Source organism: Callithrix jacchus, chromosome 9, assembly GCF_049354715.1.
Source record: "Callithrix jacchus isolate 240 chromosome 9, calJac240_pri, whole genome shotgun sequence".
NCBI lineage: Eukaryota > Metazoa > Chordata > Mammalia > Primates > Cebidae > Callithrix > Callithrix jacchus.
In genome coordinates, this window is record NC_133510.1 from 122704680 (window position 1) to 122723816 (window position 19137).

The 19137-nt window shown below is 42.9% G+C and overlaps 1 protein-coding gene and 1 long non-coding RNA gene across 2 annotated transcripts in view; one reads left to right on the top strand and one right to left on the bottom strand.

Moving 5' to 3' along the window:
* LOC118144365 (uncharacterized) overlaps window positions 1–6055 on the bottom strand; it is a 126141-nt gene extending 120086 nt beyond the window's left edge. The window contains exon 1 of the long non-coding RNA XR_004729140.2: window positions 5092–6055. This is a non-coding gene — a long non-coding RNA (uncharacterized LOC118144365). The remainder of the gene's footprint in view (window positions 1–5091) is intronic.
* The window catches only part of TMEM233 (transmembrane protein 233), a 48618-nt gene continuing 34198 nt past the window's right edge, over window positions 4718–19137 (top strand). Inside the window, exon 1 of the mRNA XM_002753067.6 lies at window positions 4718–4964. Coding sequence (XP_002753113.1) covers window positions 4779–4964 — 186 coding nt within the window. The 5' untranslated portion in view covers window positions 4718–4778. The remainder of the gene's footprint in view (window positions 4965–19137) is intronic.

The window sequence follows — 19137 nt, forward strand, 5'->3', positions numbered from 1 at the left end:
AATCCTAGACATAGCTAAGATCAAAAAGTGTAGATTTCCAGCACGCATTCATAGATTCAACACCAATCTATTGCCATTGAATGTTAGATTCAGGGATCCATTTGGCATCGGGAAGTTGTTCTTTGAATCCATCTAATTTCATCTCTTATGAAGCATCTCATGTCTGTAGTCCATTGAATCTGTGGTTGTTTCCTTGGTCTAAATTTTAATTTTACCTTTTGTACATATCTCATGATACAACTTCTCAACCAGCCCATCTGAATTTTTTCTCTGCCCTTTCAAAGACTGATATCTACCCTGTAAGATTGCAATTCACAAAGAAAAGGTCGTGAATGCAGATTCTCAGTACAATAGAGATTCATCACAGCAATTTTTAAAATAACAATGTATAAACACTAAAAATAACTTCAATATTTATGATCAGGGCATGGTGACATAAATAATAACCCATTTAATCAGTGGGAAATTACACAGACCATGAAAATATCTGCAAAGGATGTTAATTGTCATATAACATTGAGTGAAAAAAAGAGGAAACAAAATTGTATATAATTTCGTTTTAGTGGAAAATGATATATACACGTAGAAAGAGGACCAGAAGGAAATAGCCCCTTCTGTTTGTAGTGGTTACTTGGATAATACCTCTTTCTGTTTGTGTTTTTCTCAATTTTCTAAAATGAATACATATTACATTTACATTTGGAAATAAAACTTGTTTCAAAGATCAAAAAGGTAAGTTGCTACACTGGAATCCAGAAAGCTACAGTAAGCCTTTCCCTTCTAGACTGGCTATTAGAAAGTTGCTTTCTCCTCTGTCTCATTTTAAAGAGGGTAGGTATTGCCATACTATTAAGCAATCAGCCAGTAGGGTTCATCCAAGAGCAATAAACTGACCTCTCAAGAGAAAATTAGTGAAGCTCAGGAAATTAGAGCTAGAAACCCCCATTGAGTGATCTAATGCATCCCTCAAGAATCAACACCATATACATTACACTTTCTGGTGTAGGCACTTTCATTTCAATTTAATTTGAAAAGTTTCAAGTGATGGCAATTTCAATGCTACATCTTAGACCAGTCAACAAGCTATTAATCCATCTTCCCTGAGCAGAGCATAATAACTCCAATGAACGTCAGAGATATCCATTTACCTTTCTGGCCTGGACCTGCTACCTAAACAAACATCTCAAACCTAGTTCAAATTCTGGCAACTCCTCTTAGCTAGAAGACTTTACACATGTCCCTTTACTTATATGTTCCCTAGCTCTCCTCATTTTCGAAAAAGAAAACCTCACCACCTCCCTCAGAAAATTTGCTATAGGACTTAAATGAGATGATACACACAGGGAATGCACTCAGTGCAACAGTGGGTGTTTGGTCAATGTTTGACGATTCTAGAGTGTTCAGCTCATGTTAAACAGCTGTTTTCCTGGCAGAAGGAAATGAGTTAATAACCCCTCCTTTTGGCTTTCCTTAGATGACGCTAGTAGGTTACAGTGACCAATACAGTTCAAAACTTTGAAAAGCAAAATTGCATATGATACCCAAACCTTGGGCTACTGGCACCAACAAAATTACCTAGCCTCATCAACCCCTGTGAAAAGAAGGGGGAAAAATAAAAATAAAAATAGTTTAAAAATAAATTCACTAGGCTCAGATCACTAATTTGGTTCAGGGAGCACTTTTTCACTGTGAATAAGAGACAGAATTGGAAGGCCAGGATGATGGGAAAAGAGAACATGAAATGAAGAGTCACATTTGAGAAGGAATCAAAAGTTTGATGAATAGTTCATGGAGAGGCTGAAGGAAAGAGAAGAAGAATGTCGCCAAGTGCCTAACTTGGATGACTAAATTCACAATTTATTCATACAATGAATTATCTATTGAGCACCTACTAAGGGCCAGGCACGGTGCTGGGTGTTTGGGATAACAAAGCAAACAAAACAAAAAAAAATATCTCTGCCCTTGTGGAGCTTCCTTTCTAATGGGAAAGACGGTAAATAAGAAGACAAATAAATAAATAAGTAAGACCATGTCTGACATAGGAAATAAACAAGGAAGTGGGATGGAGAATAAGAGGATGGGGTCCACTTTAGATATGATGGCCAGGGAAGGCCTCCGTCAGGAGACAACATATGAGTTAGTGGGTCCTGGAGGGAAAGAAGGAACCAATAGCTAGGGAAGAGAGAAAGCATTCCAGGAGGATCAGTAGGTACAGAGACTTTGGGGTGGGAAAAGGTTAGGTATGTTGGAGAAAGCAGGGAAAATGTCTATGTAACTGAAGTGCAGTAAGAAAGGAGAGAATTCTGGGCATGGTGATACATGCCTGCAATCCCAGCACTTTGGGAGGTCAAGGTGGGAGGGTCGCTTGAAGTCAGGAGTTTGAGGCTGCAGTGAGCTATGATTGCCCAAACTGTACTCCAGCCTGGGCAACTGAGTGAGACTCTGTCTCTAAAAATAAATAGTAAATAAATAAGAAAGGAGATACTTGACAGAAGAGACTGGAAAAGTGGGCAGGGTTCATTGACCAAGGACCAAAATGAGTTCCTCTTTGACACATTGAGTTTGAGACACCTGAGAGAATCTCCAAACTAAAGATCCAGAACTGTGTCCTAAGAATTAGAGACAGCTGGGATCTGAGAAATTGCTCAGTTGCATCAGAATCACCAGGGGGTGTTCTAAAAATACAGTTTTCTCAGGCATTAAAAGTACAGATTTCTGGGGTGCTACCTGGGAAATTCTAATCAAAGTAGGTCTTGATCAAGACCTGAAAATCATTTTTTAATACTTCCAGGTAATTTTGGTCAATTCATTCAAGAAACATTTCCTGCATTCCTACTATGTGCCAGGACGATTCTTAAGACTTGGAAATATAGTTCTGAACAGGTTGGACAGGTACAGTCTAGAGAAAGAACAGATAGTGGACAAGTAAAGAAATAAATTAGAGTTGTGACACACACACTACACACACACAAAAATAACAAGCTGGCAAGTGTAAACTAATGATGGAGACCTATGCTAGATAAATCGAAAACAAATACCTCTCTTTGAAGAAGTTACTTGAGCTGTCACCTGAGGAATAAGAAAGTGGAGCCATGTGACAGTCAGCAGAGGGAACAGCCAATGCAAAGACTAGGTTGAGAATTCAGTAGATGAATCTCATCTTCTAGCTATTCCCATTTCATTAATCCATCAAAATGGAAAAGAAGGCATGGTGGAGATGTTCATCTTTGTGTGTTCACCCAGAAAGCTATACTAAGTACATCCCTTGTACCAGGAACTGTGCCAGATGCTGACATGAAGATGGGCCAGATGACCCCCTTTCTCTGGGAGTGTGCAGTCCAATGAGGGAGGCAGATGACCAAATAAGAATGGCTCATGAGATAAGTGAGAATGTCCCAGGCAATCAGCTTATGTTCTAAGGAAGCCAAGAAGATGATTAATACTTTTGAGTATGATGATGTGGGCAATTGCTTTTGACACTGTGCATGATCAAATTATTTTCATTTATTTGTGGTCCTGCAGTTCAGAATATCTGCATTTTTGATGAAATATTTGCAAGGGATATCAGGTTTAGGGTACTGCATAATGCACTGTATGTTTCAGAATAGAAGGAAGAATAGCATGCTAATAATAGCTAATATTTATCAAGCATGTGGATTTACCTGTAATGTACCATCTCATAGAAGAGTCACTATGACTTTATGAGGCAGGGACTATTATTATTTCCCCTTTTTCAGATGGAGAAATAGGAGCTTAGCAAGATGATGGGACTTTCCTGAAGTGACAATTTCCCAGTTCTGTCTGGATTCAAGCCTCAGTTCTGGTCCATACGGCCCTCTCATTAATAGCTTAGACACCGATACAATTGCTTTTCTCGTTCTAGTCCCCAAAGTGAATACCTTTCTCTTCTCCCCAACCCACTCATCCATCTAGATGGCCTAGGCCAGCCTTATCTACCTGCATTTCTCCCTAGGGTTCCTGCAGGTGGAAAAGTGGAAAGAAGAATTCCTTGTTTCCACACTGGGGAGGACACCCGGACAGGCACGGATCGGGCAGTGCCCACTGGCTGACTGTACTGGTCTCCAGTTTCTTGAGCTCCCCATAGAGTGTAGAAAGCTTTGCGGCCAAAGCTGGGCACCTGGTTCCTAGCGCACCTGGGAGAGTGGGGAGGAGAGATTCCTGGAGCTCAGTGTTCAAGGTCTGAGGCACGGGAGACAAATGCCCACACACCAGACAGTTAAGGTAAAACACTGAAGTCAAGAGCAAGTAGTGAGTCTGTTGCCAACTGGATAGGGTTGGTCTCGTCCTACCTAAATGTATTTGAATTAAGTGGCTTTTAAAAATGAGCTGGTCATCCTCAGCCCGTGGGCTGGCCAATTTGGAACTTAATGGACCTTTGCGTCCTCCTTCCCGGAGCCTTCCTTTATTTCAGACTTCTCAGTGTGAGTCTGTGGGTCCCTCCGACGGTGTCTGGGTGTGTCCTTCAGGGAATGGGGTGCCTTCGTCTGCCTGTCCCCTGTTTCTCGTGCGGACGCTCCCTCTGTCCTCCCCGCCTCCCCTCACTCCGTTTCTCCCTCCCTTCTCCTTGTGGGGAGGCTCTTGGCCCGGGTCCCTGAGCCCGGGCGGGTGCTGGCGGAGGACGCAGAAGGGGTGAGGTCACGTCTCCCTTGAGCCCCGAGCCGCTGGCTTTTCAGAGCCTCACCAGGAACCAGCGGCCAGAGCCCCAGACCACGCAGACCGTGCGCTCCTCCGCCCTCCCTGCGCTGCCGGCCTCGCCCATGTCTCAGTACGCCCCCAGCCCTGACTTCAAGAGGGCTTTGGACAGCAGCCCCGAGGCCAACACTGAAGATGACAAAACCGAGGAGGACGTCCCCTTGCCCAAGAACTACCTGTGGCTCACCATCGTCTCGTGTTTCTGCCCTGCGTACCCCATCAACATCGTGGCTTTGGTCTTTTCCATAATGGTGAGTGTATTACGGCCAGAGGCAGCCTGGGAGGAGAGACCCCTGCAGGGGACTCCGCGCGCTCTCTGCGGTTCCCTCCTCCGGCCCGGCGAGCTAGGAGTACTTTGTCCTCTCACCTCCTCCTCACCTTTCTCGGGCTCTCAGAGCTCTTCCCGCAATTATCCGCACCTCCTCTGCACTCCTCGTGGTGCTCAGAGCCTGATCAAGCTTCCCCCAGCCAGGTTCTCCTCTCCCTTCCAGCTCCCAGGGTGCGTTTCCTCTCCAACTGGGAGAAGTTCTTCCATGGACTTTGCTGACTCCTCTGACCTTCCTAGGCACTCACCCGGGGGTTCTCAACCCTCTTTTCTAGAGCCCCAATGTGCGCCACCCTAGTGGGCATCAGTAAGTCCCTTTCTCTGAGCGCGGAGGCTCTACGTTTCCTTCCCTGCTGCGCAGGGGGCTCCTGCTCTCCAGCGCCCAGGACTGTCTCTGTCTCAGCGTGTGCTCCCTTCTCTCTTTGCTGCGCCCAACGGCACCGCTTCCGCCACTTTCCGGGGGTCCCCAGGCCATTCCTGATGCCCCTCCTTAACCCGCGGTTTTCACGATTTGGCACCGCAGGCTCTGTCCGAGCAAGCATTCCTTCTCGCTTCTTCCTATACCCGGCTCCCTCTCTTGGCCTCCTTCCTGCATCCCCTTTCCAACGCGCCAGCCCGAGGCTAGCTCACACCCGCTACCTCTTTAAGCCTTTCTTAAGCTCTTCCTGTGACCCCTCACCAGCAAAGTGCGTGCGTCTCTCTCTTACTCTTTCTACCCAGCGCACCGTAGTTCCTCCCTGTTTGCTGTGCAGTAGCCCCACCCTCGCCTCTCTTGGTGTCCCGCAGGGCTCCCAGGCGCCCCTCCACCGCTCTGTCCCACGCCTGGGGCTCTCCCGCTAATGCACTCGGGGACTCCACGCAACTCGTGGCTCTGCCTGCCCTCGGCGCACCGGCCTCCGGAGCTGCCAGCCTCTCTAGGAGAGGACGCTGGGGCTTCTAGTCCACCCTTCCGGAGCTCAGCTCCCCAGCCCCCTTCAACCCCGCTAGGAACACCCAAGAAAACCCCACCAGGAGAGTGACGAGTGCTTGCCAGGCCCCTGCCTTATTGACTGAAGCAGCTGGCCCGGGGGTGGCGGGCGGGGTGAGGTTCAGGCTGGCAATGTCCCGGGACAACCCTCGCAGTTGCACTCCCTCCCCCACCGGCCCACCTCGCCTGCAGCTGAGCCACCAAACTCCCCGGTCATAGACGGAGAGCCGCTTCGGCAAGGTGAAAATCGTGAGCCGCCTCTCCCCCATCAAATCCACCTACGGGTGGTGGCACCATGTGCACTTGGTGGGTACCTGCAAGGCTCCATTTGCACCCATAACTTGCCCTTTCCCAAAGCGGGTTTGTGGACGGCGTACGCACGGACATGCAAGCGCGCAGCCGCCAAAGTTAAAGCAAGTCTGTATTCAAATCCCAAAATTCTCCCACTTTCTAGCTGTGTGATCTCTGCAGTCACTGCATCTCTGAACCTCAGTCTCTGAAGTTCAGATGTATCATGAATGTATCATGTTACATTTGTAAAACCCAAAATAATCATAGCCATATTTCTTGGGGTTGTTGGGAGCATTCATGACATAATAATTGCAAAATGCTTAGAACAGTGCCCAGCATGGTACTTTTACAAAATCTTTACTCAAATGTCGCTTTATGAGGCCTTCTGTGATTACTGTTTCAAATCAGGACCACCCACCCACCCACCCTGCGTGAGCTCTGTTCCCCCTTCCCTGCTGCCTTTTGATCAAAATATTTCTCTCCATTTGATAGAGTCTTTTAATCGCTTATATGTTTACAGTCAGTGTCCCTCTCATTAAAATATAAGCTCTATGAGGGCAGGGATATTTGTCAGTTCCTGTAGCTTCAGCATCTAGAAGAAAATCTGGCACGTGACGGATGCTTAATAAGTATTATGAAATGAATGCATGTATGACTGAGTGGTGTGGATGAATCATTAACCATTTTTTCCCATTCTGGATCCCCGGAAGCCATAGCATCCGGTTCCTTCCGACAAACCAGCCAATTTCCTCCCTTCCTTCCTCTCCCCAGATATCCAGTCTTGACTTTTCTTTTTTGCGGAGAGTCTGGAAATGACGCTGCAGCCAAATTCTCCAGGCAGCAGCAGACTCTGTGGCTGCAACTGGTGCCCACATTCTATCGTGGTTTGTTGATGAAGCAGCCAATTCACCCCTTTCCCAGTGCCACTTAGAAAGGCTTTTTCCCTCATGGGTCGGAAATCAGCTGGCACTCCAGCTGGTAGTGGCAGGTCCGATACTAATGGTGCTGCTTGATACTCCCTGGGAGATGAGGTTTGCACATGCTTTGAATTGAAACTTCTTTTTCTAATCCCCTCTTCCCCATTCCCTCCCCCAAGACTTTTCAATAATTGTATAGCAAGAGACTATTCTGTTGCCAGAACAGACACTGGGGACAGTTTGCTATGGACAAGTTTTGTATCTCTCTCTTTTTTTGTTTTTTAGACGGAGTCTCACTCTGTCACCCGGGCTGAAGTGCAGTGGCACGATCTCAGCTTACTGCAAACTCTGCCTCCCGGGTTCAAGCAATCCTCCCACCCCAGCCACCCCAAGCAGCTGAGACTACAGATGTGAGCCACCATGCTCAACTAATTTTTGTATTTTTAATAGAGACGGGGTTTCACCATGTTGCCCAGGCCAGTCTCAAACTCCTGACCTCAAGTGATCCACCCACCTCAGCCTCCCAAAGTGCTGGGATTACAGGCGTGAGCCGCCATGCCCGGCCAAGTTTTGTACCTTTTTAAAGCCTTGGTTTCTTCATCTATAAAATGGGAATGTGAAAGCTGTTTTAAGTTGAGCAAAACTGTTGTAAGGATGAAACAAACAAAGCATTCTAGCTCTTGGCACTATACTAGGTACGTGCGGTATTGTCAGACAGATGTATAGATTTGGAACTTGGAGCTATCGTGTTACATATGAAAACAAATTCTAAACAGCATGTCCTACACCCTTCCTGTTGCACTTTCTCTAAGGTACTGGAAGTGTTTTCCCATTGATATAGCACAGTTCTGGGCTTGATCAGTTTCATCACAAGGACTCCAAAGTCCAAAGGAATAGGAAGGATGTGCAGAAGGAAGATGGGAGACCAATTCTGCCAGGCGTTTGCTCCCCCTGGGGTGCCTTGTGATGTTCAGTCATGGCTATTTTCAACTCTCACTTTTCTGTAATTTATAAGTTTAGGCATAACAGTGTTGTACCAGGGAATCTCCATGCGGGGGAGCTCCATTCCCCATGAAAGCATTTAGAAATGCGGGGGGCATTTAAAAATGTGAGGGAGCATTTGTGGTACTCTCAATGATTTGGGGTATTACTGGCATTTGGTGGAAAGAGCCAAAGTACTAATGTCTGCCATGCTAGGGGTTGTCCCCCAATGAAGAATGGACACATTCCCAATATCAAGACCATCCCATCTTAATGAAGAAGCACTGTAAGATGATTCAAATTGATATAAACATGACTGTGTGGAACATATTGACAAGGCTCAAAATAATTCATTTCCAGAATGGTAAAGAAAAAGAGCCAACAATCTCAAAACAATCAATACTTTTATTTATGAAACCAAGCCTGAGAAGCTTTCTATAAAATCACCAAGTTAGAGTAGGCGCTGGCAAAGAAAACTACTTTGGAAAAATACACTTTCAAGAAGAGTGTTCTTCAAGTTGTGGATTTCTGTGTTCTTTCTACCACCCCATGTAGATCCAAGGGAGTCCTGGGGCCCTGGGGACTAGGAGGTGGCACACCACAGATGGGTTCTAATCCAACATGTCTTGTTCTGTTGGATGCTGATGGATTAAGCATTGTCAAGGACACAGAAGTATTTCTTCCTCTATGTATTGGAAGTCTAATTTGTTGAAAGCATACTTAACCTCAATTTGAGGGACACATGTCTCAAGAATTTCCCCCTAGACTGGGTTCCTGGTAGCTCATATTATACCTGTGTGTGAATTTGAAGATAGCACGTTTTCTCCATGCAGACACAGCCCTGCACCAGGGCACATAGCTTGGTGAGGAGCACAAGCTAGCTGTTTATTGAGCATCTATTATGTGCCACACTCTATTCCAGCGATTCCTTTATCTCTATCAAGTGGAAAATAAGATCAGCAAGGTCTCTGCCCTCCTGGATCTCAAAGAAGTGAGGCTCTAGGCAAGTTGCAAGAGTGCTGGCAAATTTAGGGTTAGTTCACTGTCTATTAGTTTTGTAGCCGGAATTTGCTTCCTGACTCAGAGGACGAGTTCATGCCAACCCTCAATTCTTGATGACATCATGATGTGATAATTTGCAAAACTGAACCAACTGGTCACTCTAATCACGGATACAAAATAACCAATGACTTTTGACTGGGTGGCTTATAAGCTTTGCATTAGAACTTCTCTCACACACCTACCAATAGGTGTGTGGGGATTTGTCCATTCTTCACTGGGGGACAATTTATAGCATGGCAGGACATTAGTACTTTGAGTCTTTCCACCAAATGCCAGCAGTGCCCCCAAATCACTGAGACTACCACAGATGCTCCCACATTTCTAAATGCCTTCATGGGGAATGGTGCAACCCTCAGTCAAGATTCCCATGCACACCATTGCCTCAGATGACTCACACAGATCCCTGCCTAGAGAGCCTGTCTAGAGACCAACCGTTAAGGTTAAAATCCTTTTCCTTGATGTGCTTGTGGTTTTATGCAAGTGCCTCGATCTTTCTGAAGTTTGGTTTTTCCGCCTTGTAAAATGGGGGTTGTGATAGTATTTACCCAAGTGCAATTGTGGAGATTAGATAATAAAAGTGAAAAGTTTTCAGGTTACTTCTTAGAACACAACCAGATGATAATGGAAGATTCTAGAGATACAAGCTATTACCTTTCCCAGTTTTTCTGTTTATATTGAGACTAGAAAAATTGATAAGAATAAAAACAATGACCAGTAGTAGACATGTCACTGGAGTAAAAATTTGTTGTAGCTTAAAGGTAAATAATAATGCCATACTGAATCACATACAAATGAGCAAGAGAACTTTTGGTTAATAATGAAATATTGAACCTACTTGTTTTACTCCCATCCCTTCTAAGACCACTTAAAATGACAGTAAGTGCTACTTGGTAGCACAATAGGGTGACTATAGTCAATAATAACTTAACTGTACATTTTTTGAATAAATTAAAGAGTGTAATTGCATTGTCCATAAGGTAAATGGTAAATGCTTGAGGGGATGGATACCCCATTCTCCATGATGTGCTTATTTCACATGCATGCCTGTATCAAAACATCTTATGTACCCCGTAAATGTATACACCTGCAATGTACCCAGAATTTTTTTGTAAATGAGTTTAAAAGGATGTAAACACTCAAGGACAAATTAGGAGAACATAAGAAATGAGAATGGTGACAAAATCTTAGACGATGGAAAATAGCTGGTTGGGTACCAACTAATTTTACACAGTAGATGACACTGAAATCTAAATCCTGCAGAAATAGTAGCCAAAAAGAAGAGAGTCAATTTGTTCTGCAAAACTCTAAGAAGATCAGAAATTGGAGGTACTAACTGAAGATACTGCCTTTGATGTCAGGAATACAGAGTAGGAAAAATCTTCGAACGTCTGTTTATGAAGTCATGGAACTGCCAGAGATTGTCTACCACCCCACAGAGCCAGGCCCCCACTTCCTCACCAGCCCAGGCAAAGGAGTGGAGATTTTCTCTCTGGTGAGATTAAACAGAATGACTCTAGACACCAGGCACAGCTGAGAGAAGAGTTTAGGTGCCAAGCTGAAAATGAGATTAATGGAAAGCTGCACTGCTGAACAAGGAAGCTCCTTCCCCAACTTGGTTTCCTGGACAGAAATCGGAGAATTTCCCTCCAAGGATGTGACTGTCCAAAAGAAAACATTTGTAGGAGTCCTCCAGAGAGAGGATGCAATCCACCCACCCATTAACAAGCTCCATCCTCCTGCAAAAAAACTACCAAGCAGCTTTTCAGGGTCTCGCTTTCAAATATGATGAGGCAACAAAAGATTATCAGACACTTGAGAAACTCTTCTGAAATCAAAGACCTGTGGTTTACAAAAAAAAAAAAGAAGTAAAAGGTAACAAATAACGCAAGATGTAGAAGAAAACTTCAAGACTAGGTCAGTAACCTCCCCAAAGAATAAGAAACTATATTGTGTCCACAAGAGAAGAACAGGTTGAAAAAATAAAACAGACAGAGAAGCAAAACAGAGCTCTTGGGAATTAAAAATTATGTGGGTAGATTAAAAAAAAACAGTAGAAGCTCCTTTGAACTGGAGCTGAAAAAAAATAAAAATAGTAGAAGGATTACAATTTAATGTTGAGGGATCCTCAAGGAGTAACACAAAAATCACAAAGATGGAAAATATGGAAGTAACCCAGGTGTCCATCAATGGATGAATAGGTAAACAAAATGTGGCATATATATATATAATGGAATATTATTCAGTCTTTAAAAGCAAGGAAGTTCTGACATGTGCTACAACTTGGATCAACCTTTAAAATACTATGCTAAATAAAAGAAGCCAGTCACAAAAGGACAAATATTATATGATTCCACTTATATGAAACACCTAGAGTGGTCTGATTCATGAGACAGAAAGTAGAATGGTGGTTGCCAGAGACTACGGGGAGAGGGAAATAGGGAGTTATTGTTTGATGGGTACGGAGTTTCATCTGAAGATGGAAACATTCTGGGAATGGATGTTGGTCATGTTGCCCAACAATGCAAATGTACATAATGCCATGAACTGTACACTTAAAAATAGTTAAAATGGTAAAATTCATGTTATGCATATTTTACCACAATAAAAAAGGAAGAAAATATTCTCCAAAAACAATTAAAATCGCCAAGAATATATATAATAAAATTTGAGACTCATTCCCAGAAATCTCACATCAAGAAGGAAAGTTCCACCAAAAGGAAAGATCATAGAAAATTAAAGAGAGGAAATTATCAAATAAGTAATATATGAAAAAAATCCCAGAACTGAATACATCAGTTTTCAGATTAAAAGAATCCCCCAATGCTCAATAAAGTGAATGAAGCAAGACATACCAAGGCGCATCTTGGTGAAATTTCAGATGTTCAAGGTTAAAATCTCTCTCCAGTTCAGTAAACTTTTAAAGAAAGGAAGCATCCCACATGTGGATTAATAATGGCTTCAGAATTCTTAACAGGAATTCTGAAGACTAAATAACAGCGAAAAGGTGACTTCGAAAATCCCGAAAGAAAATTATTCACAACTTCAATTCTAGACCCAATTAAATTATCATTCAAGGGAGAGAGAAGAATAAAGACATTTCCAGACATTTAAGATCTCAAATAAATTGCCTACCATACATCTTTTCTTAGGAAGTCATGGGAGAATGTGCCTCCCAAAAAGAAGGGAGTAAGTCAAGGAAAAGACACGGGATCCAGAAAAGGGATTCAACACAGAAAAGAGACAGAGAAATGCTCCTGAAAACAAGGCAACCAGTCTCTCACTCCCACAGAAGATGCAGTTGATAATGAATGGTTGGTCTGAAGGCTTTGTCAAAAACTATTATCTGGTTGTAGGCTGGTCCAGTGAGCCACAGCCAAGCCCCGGGTCTGACCACACCTGCTGAGGATGATAAGGTCAGTGGTCAGTAAATATTCACAGGATGAAAGACAAACCAAACCACGTGTTTTTTCCATCTGACCCAAGATCCTCCAGAGCTTGAAACATAGTTTTGACTGCTCATCCGTTAAAACTGCTTCAGATGGACTTCAATTAGGTGTAGGGGGAAGATCAGGTGTGTCTGTGAACTTCGAAATAAGAGGACTTGGTGCAGGCAACTGATCCAGAGGGCTTGACGCTGCCCACGAGTTGGAGCACTGAATGCTGATTCATTGGATCTCTCCCTGTGACTTCTCTCAATGTTCTCTGGCTCTTTCGACACCTGAGATTGCCACTGAGAAATGGGGTATTAAAATTACAGACCCCTGTGACTTATTTCTTGGGAATTTCTTGCTTGAAGCTCTGAAGAGCATTCAGATGGTTCCAGATGATGAAGACCCTGTCTGAAGTGTGTCATCATGGGAAGGCCATGTTCCCGATACCCATAGATTTTGCAGATATGCACGCTTCCCAAATGGCCCTGCTTCATCAGTTACTTTCATAAGTTTTGCCACTTGGTGGCCACTGACATTTGGGATTTGGGTATCTAGAATTTAAACAGCTGTTAGAACCCTTTCAGATTTTTGGTGGTACAGACTATGTCTACTTCAACATATGAATCTGTATGCTCCTAATTTTAAAAAATACATCTTAAGGGCCATTTGAATTTACTGATGAAATTCTGTAATGGATGGATTTGTTGTAACATAACATGTGGGGATAGAGATAAAACAAGATTGGCCACTAATGCATGACTGTGGAAGCTGGGTTATGGGAACATGGGGATTTATTATACTATCCTGTCAAATTTTGTATACATTTAAAACTTTCATAGCAAAAAGTAAAAAGAGGGCCACACATGGTAGCTCATGCCTGTAATCCCAGCACTTTGGGAGGCTGAGGCAGGTGGATCACCTGAGCTCAGGAGCTTGAGACCAGCTTGGGCAACATGATGAATCACCATCTCTAAAAAAAAAAAAAAAATAGCTAGGCACAGTAGTGAGCATCCATTGTCCGAGCTACCCACAAAAGGCAGAGGTAGGAAAATCACTTGAGGTCCCAGTGAGCCAAGATCATACCACCACACTCCAGCCTGGGCAACAGAGCAAGGCCCTGTCTCAAAACAAACAAACAAAAGTAAAAAGAAAGAAATTCAGATCAAACCTCCCCTTCTAAGTCATTGTCTGCCCAGAGGAGTGGCAGAGAAGAAAACAAGACAGCAGCTATAAAACGAGTTGGCCGAAAAGGCCATGGTTGAGGTAGAGCTTCTCATTAATTCATAAGAAAACTATTTCTGGCTTATGTGTGAATGTCAATGATCAGTTTGGAGAATATCTTCAAATAATCATCAAGGGGATCCCAGGTAGGACTCACATCCTAGAATTTTAATCACCTGAGGATCTTGTTAAAATGCAGACTACACTCCTCTTTCAAGGCTCAGCTAAAAAGTCACCTCCTCCATGAAGCCTTTTTTGATTGCTTCCTCTCTCACTCAAGAATGTGCCCACTATACTCTGAACAGATTTCCTCTCAGATCTTTACTTCCTTGCACTGATTTGCATAGGTGAGCCCCTTACGATTACACTGTTAGCCCCTGCACCTAGCACAATGTCAAGCATGAGGTCCACATGTAACAAACATTTGATGAATGAATAAATGCATTGATGAATCACTACATAGGCCGAAGTCTGCTCTTACCTTTATCTCCAAGGATTTGCTTCCCTTCCCCAACTGTGTTCTGCATTTCTGCCAAAACTTTTTTTGGAAAATATCCAGGAGACTCAGGCAAATGCCAAGGGTCACTGAGAGGTTGGCCAAGGCTTGGTTCCCAAGGATAATTTTCCTGGCTGGTCCAGAGCTCACCAATATGTTCACACTGCAGACCAGTGGGTCCACATTTGAAAATTTGTCTTTGTTCTCAGCTTGCTAGTTCAGGGCAGGACACTCTTTAGCTCAAAGCCCCTTATCCAGAAATGTGAGCCTGAACATACCTGAGAATTTCCAGTTCTGCAAGTGCAAGAATTAAGACAGACTTTCCAAAATGGTGCTGCTCAGAAAACTGGTTGCGTCAGGTGATAACAAATTTTACCAAAAAACGGCCGGGCACGGTGGCTCAAGCCTGTAATCCCAGCACTTTGGGAGGCCGAGGAGGGTGGATCACGAGGTCAAGAGATCGAGACCATCCTGGTCAACATGGTGAAACCCCATCTCTACTAAAAATACAAAAATTAGCTGGGCATGGTGGCACATGCCTGTAATCCCAGCTACACAGGAGGCTGAGGCAGGAGAATTGCTTGAACCAGGAGGTAAAGATTTCTTGCAAAAATCTCAGCAAGGGACATAAGAAAACTGTCCTCCGTATTTATCCTTAAGAAAACTGAGGCTCAGAAATGTGGTGAGCCTCTCCAACAAAATCAAACACAGCAGTCCTTACCCCCATGAAGCATTATAATCAGATGGCTATGCCCTATGCCTGTCTTTTTTTTTCTTTTATTTTTGAGACAGGGTCTTACTCTGTTGCACAGGCTGGAATGTAGCAGTACAACCACAAGTCACTGCAGCCTTGACCTCCCCAGGCTCAGTTGAACCTTCCAGTTCAGCCTCCCAGGTAGCTGGGACTATGGGCATGCACTACCATGCCCAACTAAATTTTTTGTAGAAATGGTTCACCATGTGACTCAGGCTGGTCTCAAACTCCTATGCTCAGGGGATCTGCTCCCCCTCAGCCTCCCGAAGTGCTGGGATTAGAGGCATGAGCCACCACTTCTTGTCCTGCCTTACACTTTGATAGGAAATAGCTTTGATGTTCTGAAAGCTTTCTCTTTTAATAGATTAACCCCCATCAATATAAGAAGCATCAGACAATACTCTCAACCAAGCCTGGCAGAATTCCTTCCTAGCTTTTTGCTTTAGCAATAGATAGCTGAAAGGACAATTCTCACTTGTCCTTGAAAATATTTATGGAGAGAAAAAGCTCAAAAGCCCAAGAAGAAAACAGATGAACATGAATGCATTGATGGTGCTGAAGAGGAAATGCACCTTATATAGTCTTGAAGTCCAATCTCAGAATTCCCAGCACGACTTTTAAGTGTAGAAACAGGAGCAAACAGAATCAAAACTAGAAATCCCAAAGTCATCCAAAAATTCAAGTGTTATTCCTAAAAATATTTACTAAATGCCCACATAAATCAAGCTATTTTGGTGGGAGCCTGCTATCTAGGAGTTTGGGATTTAAAACAATATTGATCTATATAAAAGGAGTTTCTTACATCTGGAAAAAGAAGTATCAGACTATGTTCAGAAATTTGGGTAGGTCTACAGATGGAGAGGAGGATAAGGAAGGGACCCTGGGAAAGAAACAGAGACAGAAAAAGAGAGAAAACTCACTTCCCATTGACCAATTATGTACTAGAGATAAAGGAATGAAGAAGATGAGGACGGCTTTGAAAGAGAGAAGACATGGCTTGAAGAAAAAGAAAAAATGTTCTAAAATTACTGTCAACTCAACAGATGAGAATATTGGCATATAAGCAATAGCAAACAAAATTTAAAGTACCCAAAAAAACTCAGGAAACACACAAGGTGTATACAAAGTTTCACCAAGAGATAAAATGAAAAACCATGAACTTAATGGAGAAGCATAGTATTTACATATTAGCTGTTCATCCAGCATTAATTATGAAATAAATTATAAAATGAGTTCCTAAATATGAAGCATGGTACCAAAGCACAGAGTAACTGCCTAATATTTATTCTTGGTGCTATAAATATGAAAAAGACATAAATATTGATTCCAACATAGGAGATTGGCAAAGTAAATAATAATTCATCTATTTATAACATAGAGTGTTACATCACAAGATAATGCTTTTGAAGAATTTTTATGATGCAGGAAAATGCTTGAGTGAATGATCATTGGAAAAACAGGACAGACTACACAATTGTCTGTGCAATGAGATCCTTCATTCTTTATCAATTAGAAGTAGCCAAACACCCATATGTATACCTTCACAAGCACGAGCATACATGAGGGAAGAAAAGTCTGAAAAGTATTTCAAACTGTCTACAATGATTTTCTCTAAGTAGCAGGATTATGGACAGTTATAGTATAAAGAGTTATAATATGTAGAACACAAACTCTATCATCAGGCCCACCACAGTTTGAATTTTGGCATTACCGTTCATTGTTAGGTGAACCGTTCATTGAATTCTTACACTCTCTGGGTTTCTATTTCCTCATCTGTAAATTGGAAACAATATCACCTACCTCCAAGGGATTGTCGTATGAATTAAATAGGATAATATATGCAAAGTTCTTGACAAATCTTGGCTATTATCATTTCAAATATTCCTATTAAAAGCTTTAATATTTTCCAGAGTTTCCATAAAATATATTTAGACCTTATTTATAGTCTGAAATGAGCATTTTTCTAAAGTTAATAAGGAATTCAACAAGAAGGAGGATAAGGTTGGTAATTAGAAGTAATCTTTTTGTGTGTGTGTGTGTGTGTGACAGAGTCTTGCTATGTCACCCAGGCTCCCAGGCTCCCAGGCTTGAATATAATGGTACAAATATGTTTCACTGCAGCCCTCACCACCCGAGCCCAAGCAAACCTCCAGACTCAGCCTCAGCCCTCGCCTCAGCCCCCCAAGTAGCTGGGACTACAGGCACACATCACCATGCCACACTTGACTAATATTTGCATTTCTTGCTGGTCTCCAAACTTCTGAGTTCAGGAGATCCTCCCACCTCAGCCTCCAAAAGTGCTGGGATTACAGGTGTAAGCCACCATGCCCAACCAATAATTAGATGTTCATCCACCCCAAAAGGTGATTCTTGCTCTAAATCATGTATCATTCTAGAGCTGAAATGGTCAGCTCTCTAGTTAATGTAAGAAAAATGCTTTTATTCTGATATTTTATTCTGGTCTGGAAGATCACTAAGGACAGATAAACTACATCTTAACACAGCTCCTGCCCCAAAGTTGATGCTTGGAGAGTTAACAGCAGTTTTGCTGTTGTTTTTGTTCTGATTCCAGTGGGGTTTTTAGCCTGAGATGGTAAGAAGTACCTCTTTCCCCACCCAAGTAGAAGCTCACTCTAACATAAGCCCACATTTTGGATCTATCTACCAGCCACATAGAGGGCACCTGATGCTCCTAAGATAAATTCTTTGTTTTTGAGGGAGAGGTAGCCCATAATCTTTTCCCTTGGAAAGATTTCTCTTACTCTCTATTTGGTGTAAGTATCTACTAAAAGAAGGAAATGGCAGACAGCAGTGAGAATGTTTCTGTCACTTCAAACATCCTCCAAATTTCTTGTCCACATTCATGTTTGATTATAGCAAAGTTCAAGGTTCATTTTCGATGAGGAAGAAAATGAAAGAGGCTGAGGGAGTAGCAAATAGACATCTGCAAGGCCAAAGACAGAGAAAACCTGAGTCCCCAGCCTTCTCTTCCAATGATGGCCATCTCTAGCCCCTGGCGCCAAGGTTAAGAAGCCGATTGGGGTGGCGGTTGACTCTTATATTTAAAGAGAAAAGCTGGGAGTGGGAATTTAGATGAGGGAGAAGAGCTTAAAACCAACATGAAGAAGCACCACTGAGTATACCACAGTGTGCTTGGTCCCAGAGATTTCACAACATTTGGGAAACTTTCTACTGCCATCCTTCAGGGCAGAAAGCAAGGAGGGAGTTTCTCCTACATTCATTCATTCATTTGAAAATTTTTGAATACCTGCTATACAACCAAAAACTATGGCAGCCCTGGAGATAAATGCCAGCTTTTCTCAGGTATTTCTTCATAGCAGCATGAAAATGAATTAATACAGTAAATTGGTACTGAGGAAGTGGGGCACTGCTATAAGGATACCTGAAAATGTGGAAGTGCCTTTGGAACCGGGTAATAGGCAGAGGTTGGAACAGTCTGGGGGCTCAGAAGAAAACGGGAAAATGTGGAAAAATTTGGAATTTCCTAGAGACTTGCTGAATGGATTTGACCAAAATTCTGATCGTGATATGAACAATAAAGTCCAGGCTGAGATGGTCTCAGATGGAGATGAGGAACTTTTTGGGAACTGAAATTAAAGTTATTTTTGCTATGCAAAGAGACTGGAGGCATTTTACTCCTACCCTAGAGATCTGTGGAACTTTGAACTTGAGAGAGATGATTTAGGGTATCTTGCATAAGAAATTTCTAAGTAGTAAAGCATTCAAGAGGAAGTAGAGCATAAAAGTTTGGAAAACTTGCAGCCCAGCAATGCAATAAGAAAGAGAAACCTATTTTCTGGGAGAAACTCAAGCCAGCTGCATGAATTTGTCTAAGTAACCGGGACCCAAATGTTGATCATCAAGGCAATGAGGAAAATGTCTCCAGGGCATGTCAGAGATCTTCAAGGCAGCTCCTCTCATCACAGGCCTGGAGGCCTAGGAGAAGAAAATGGTTTCA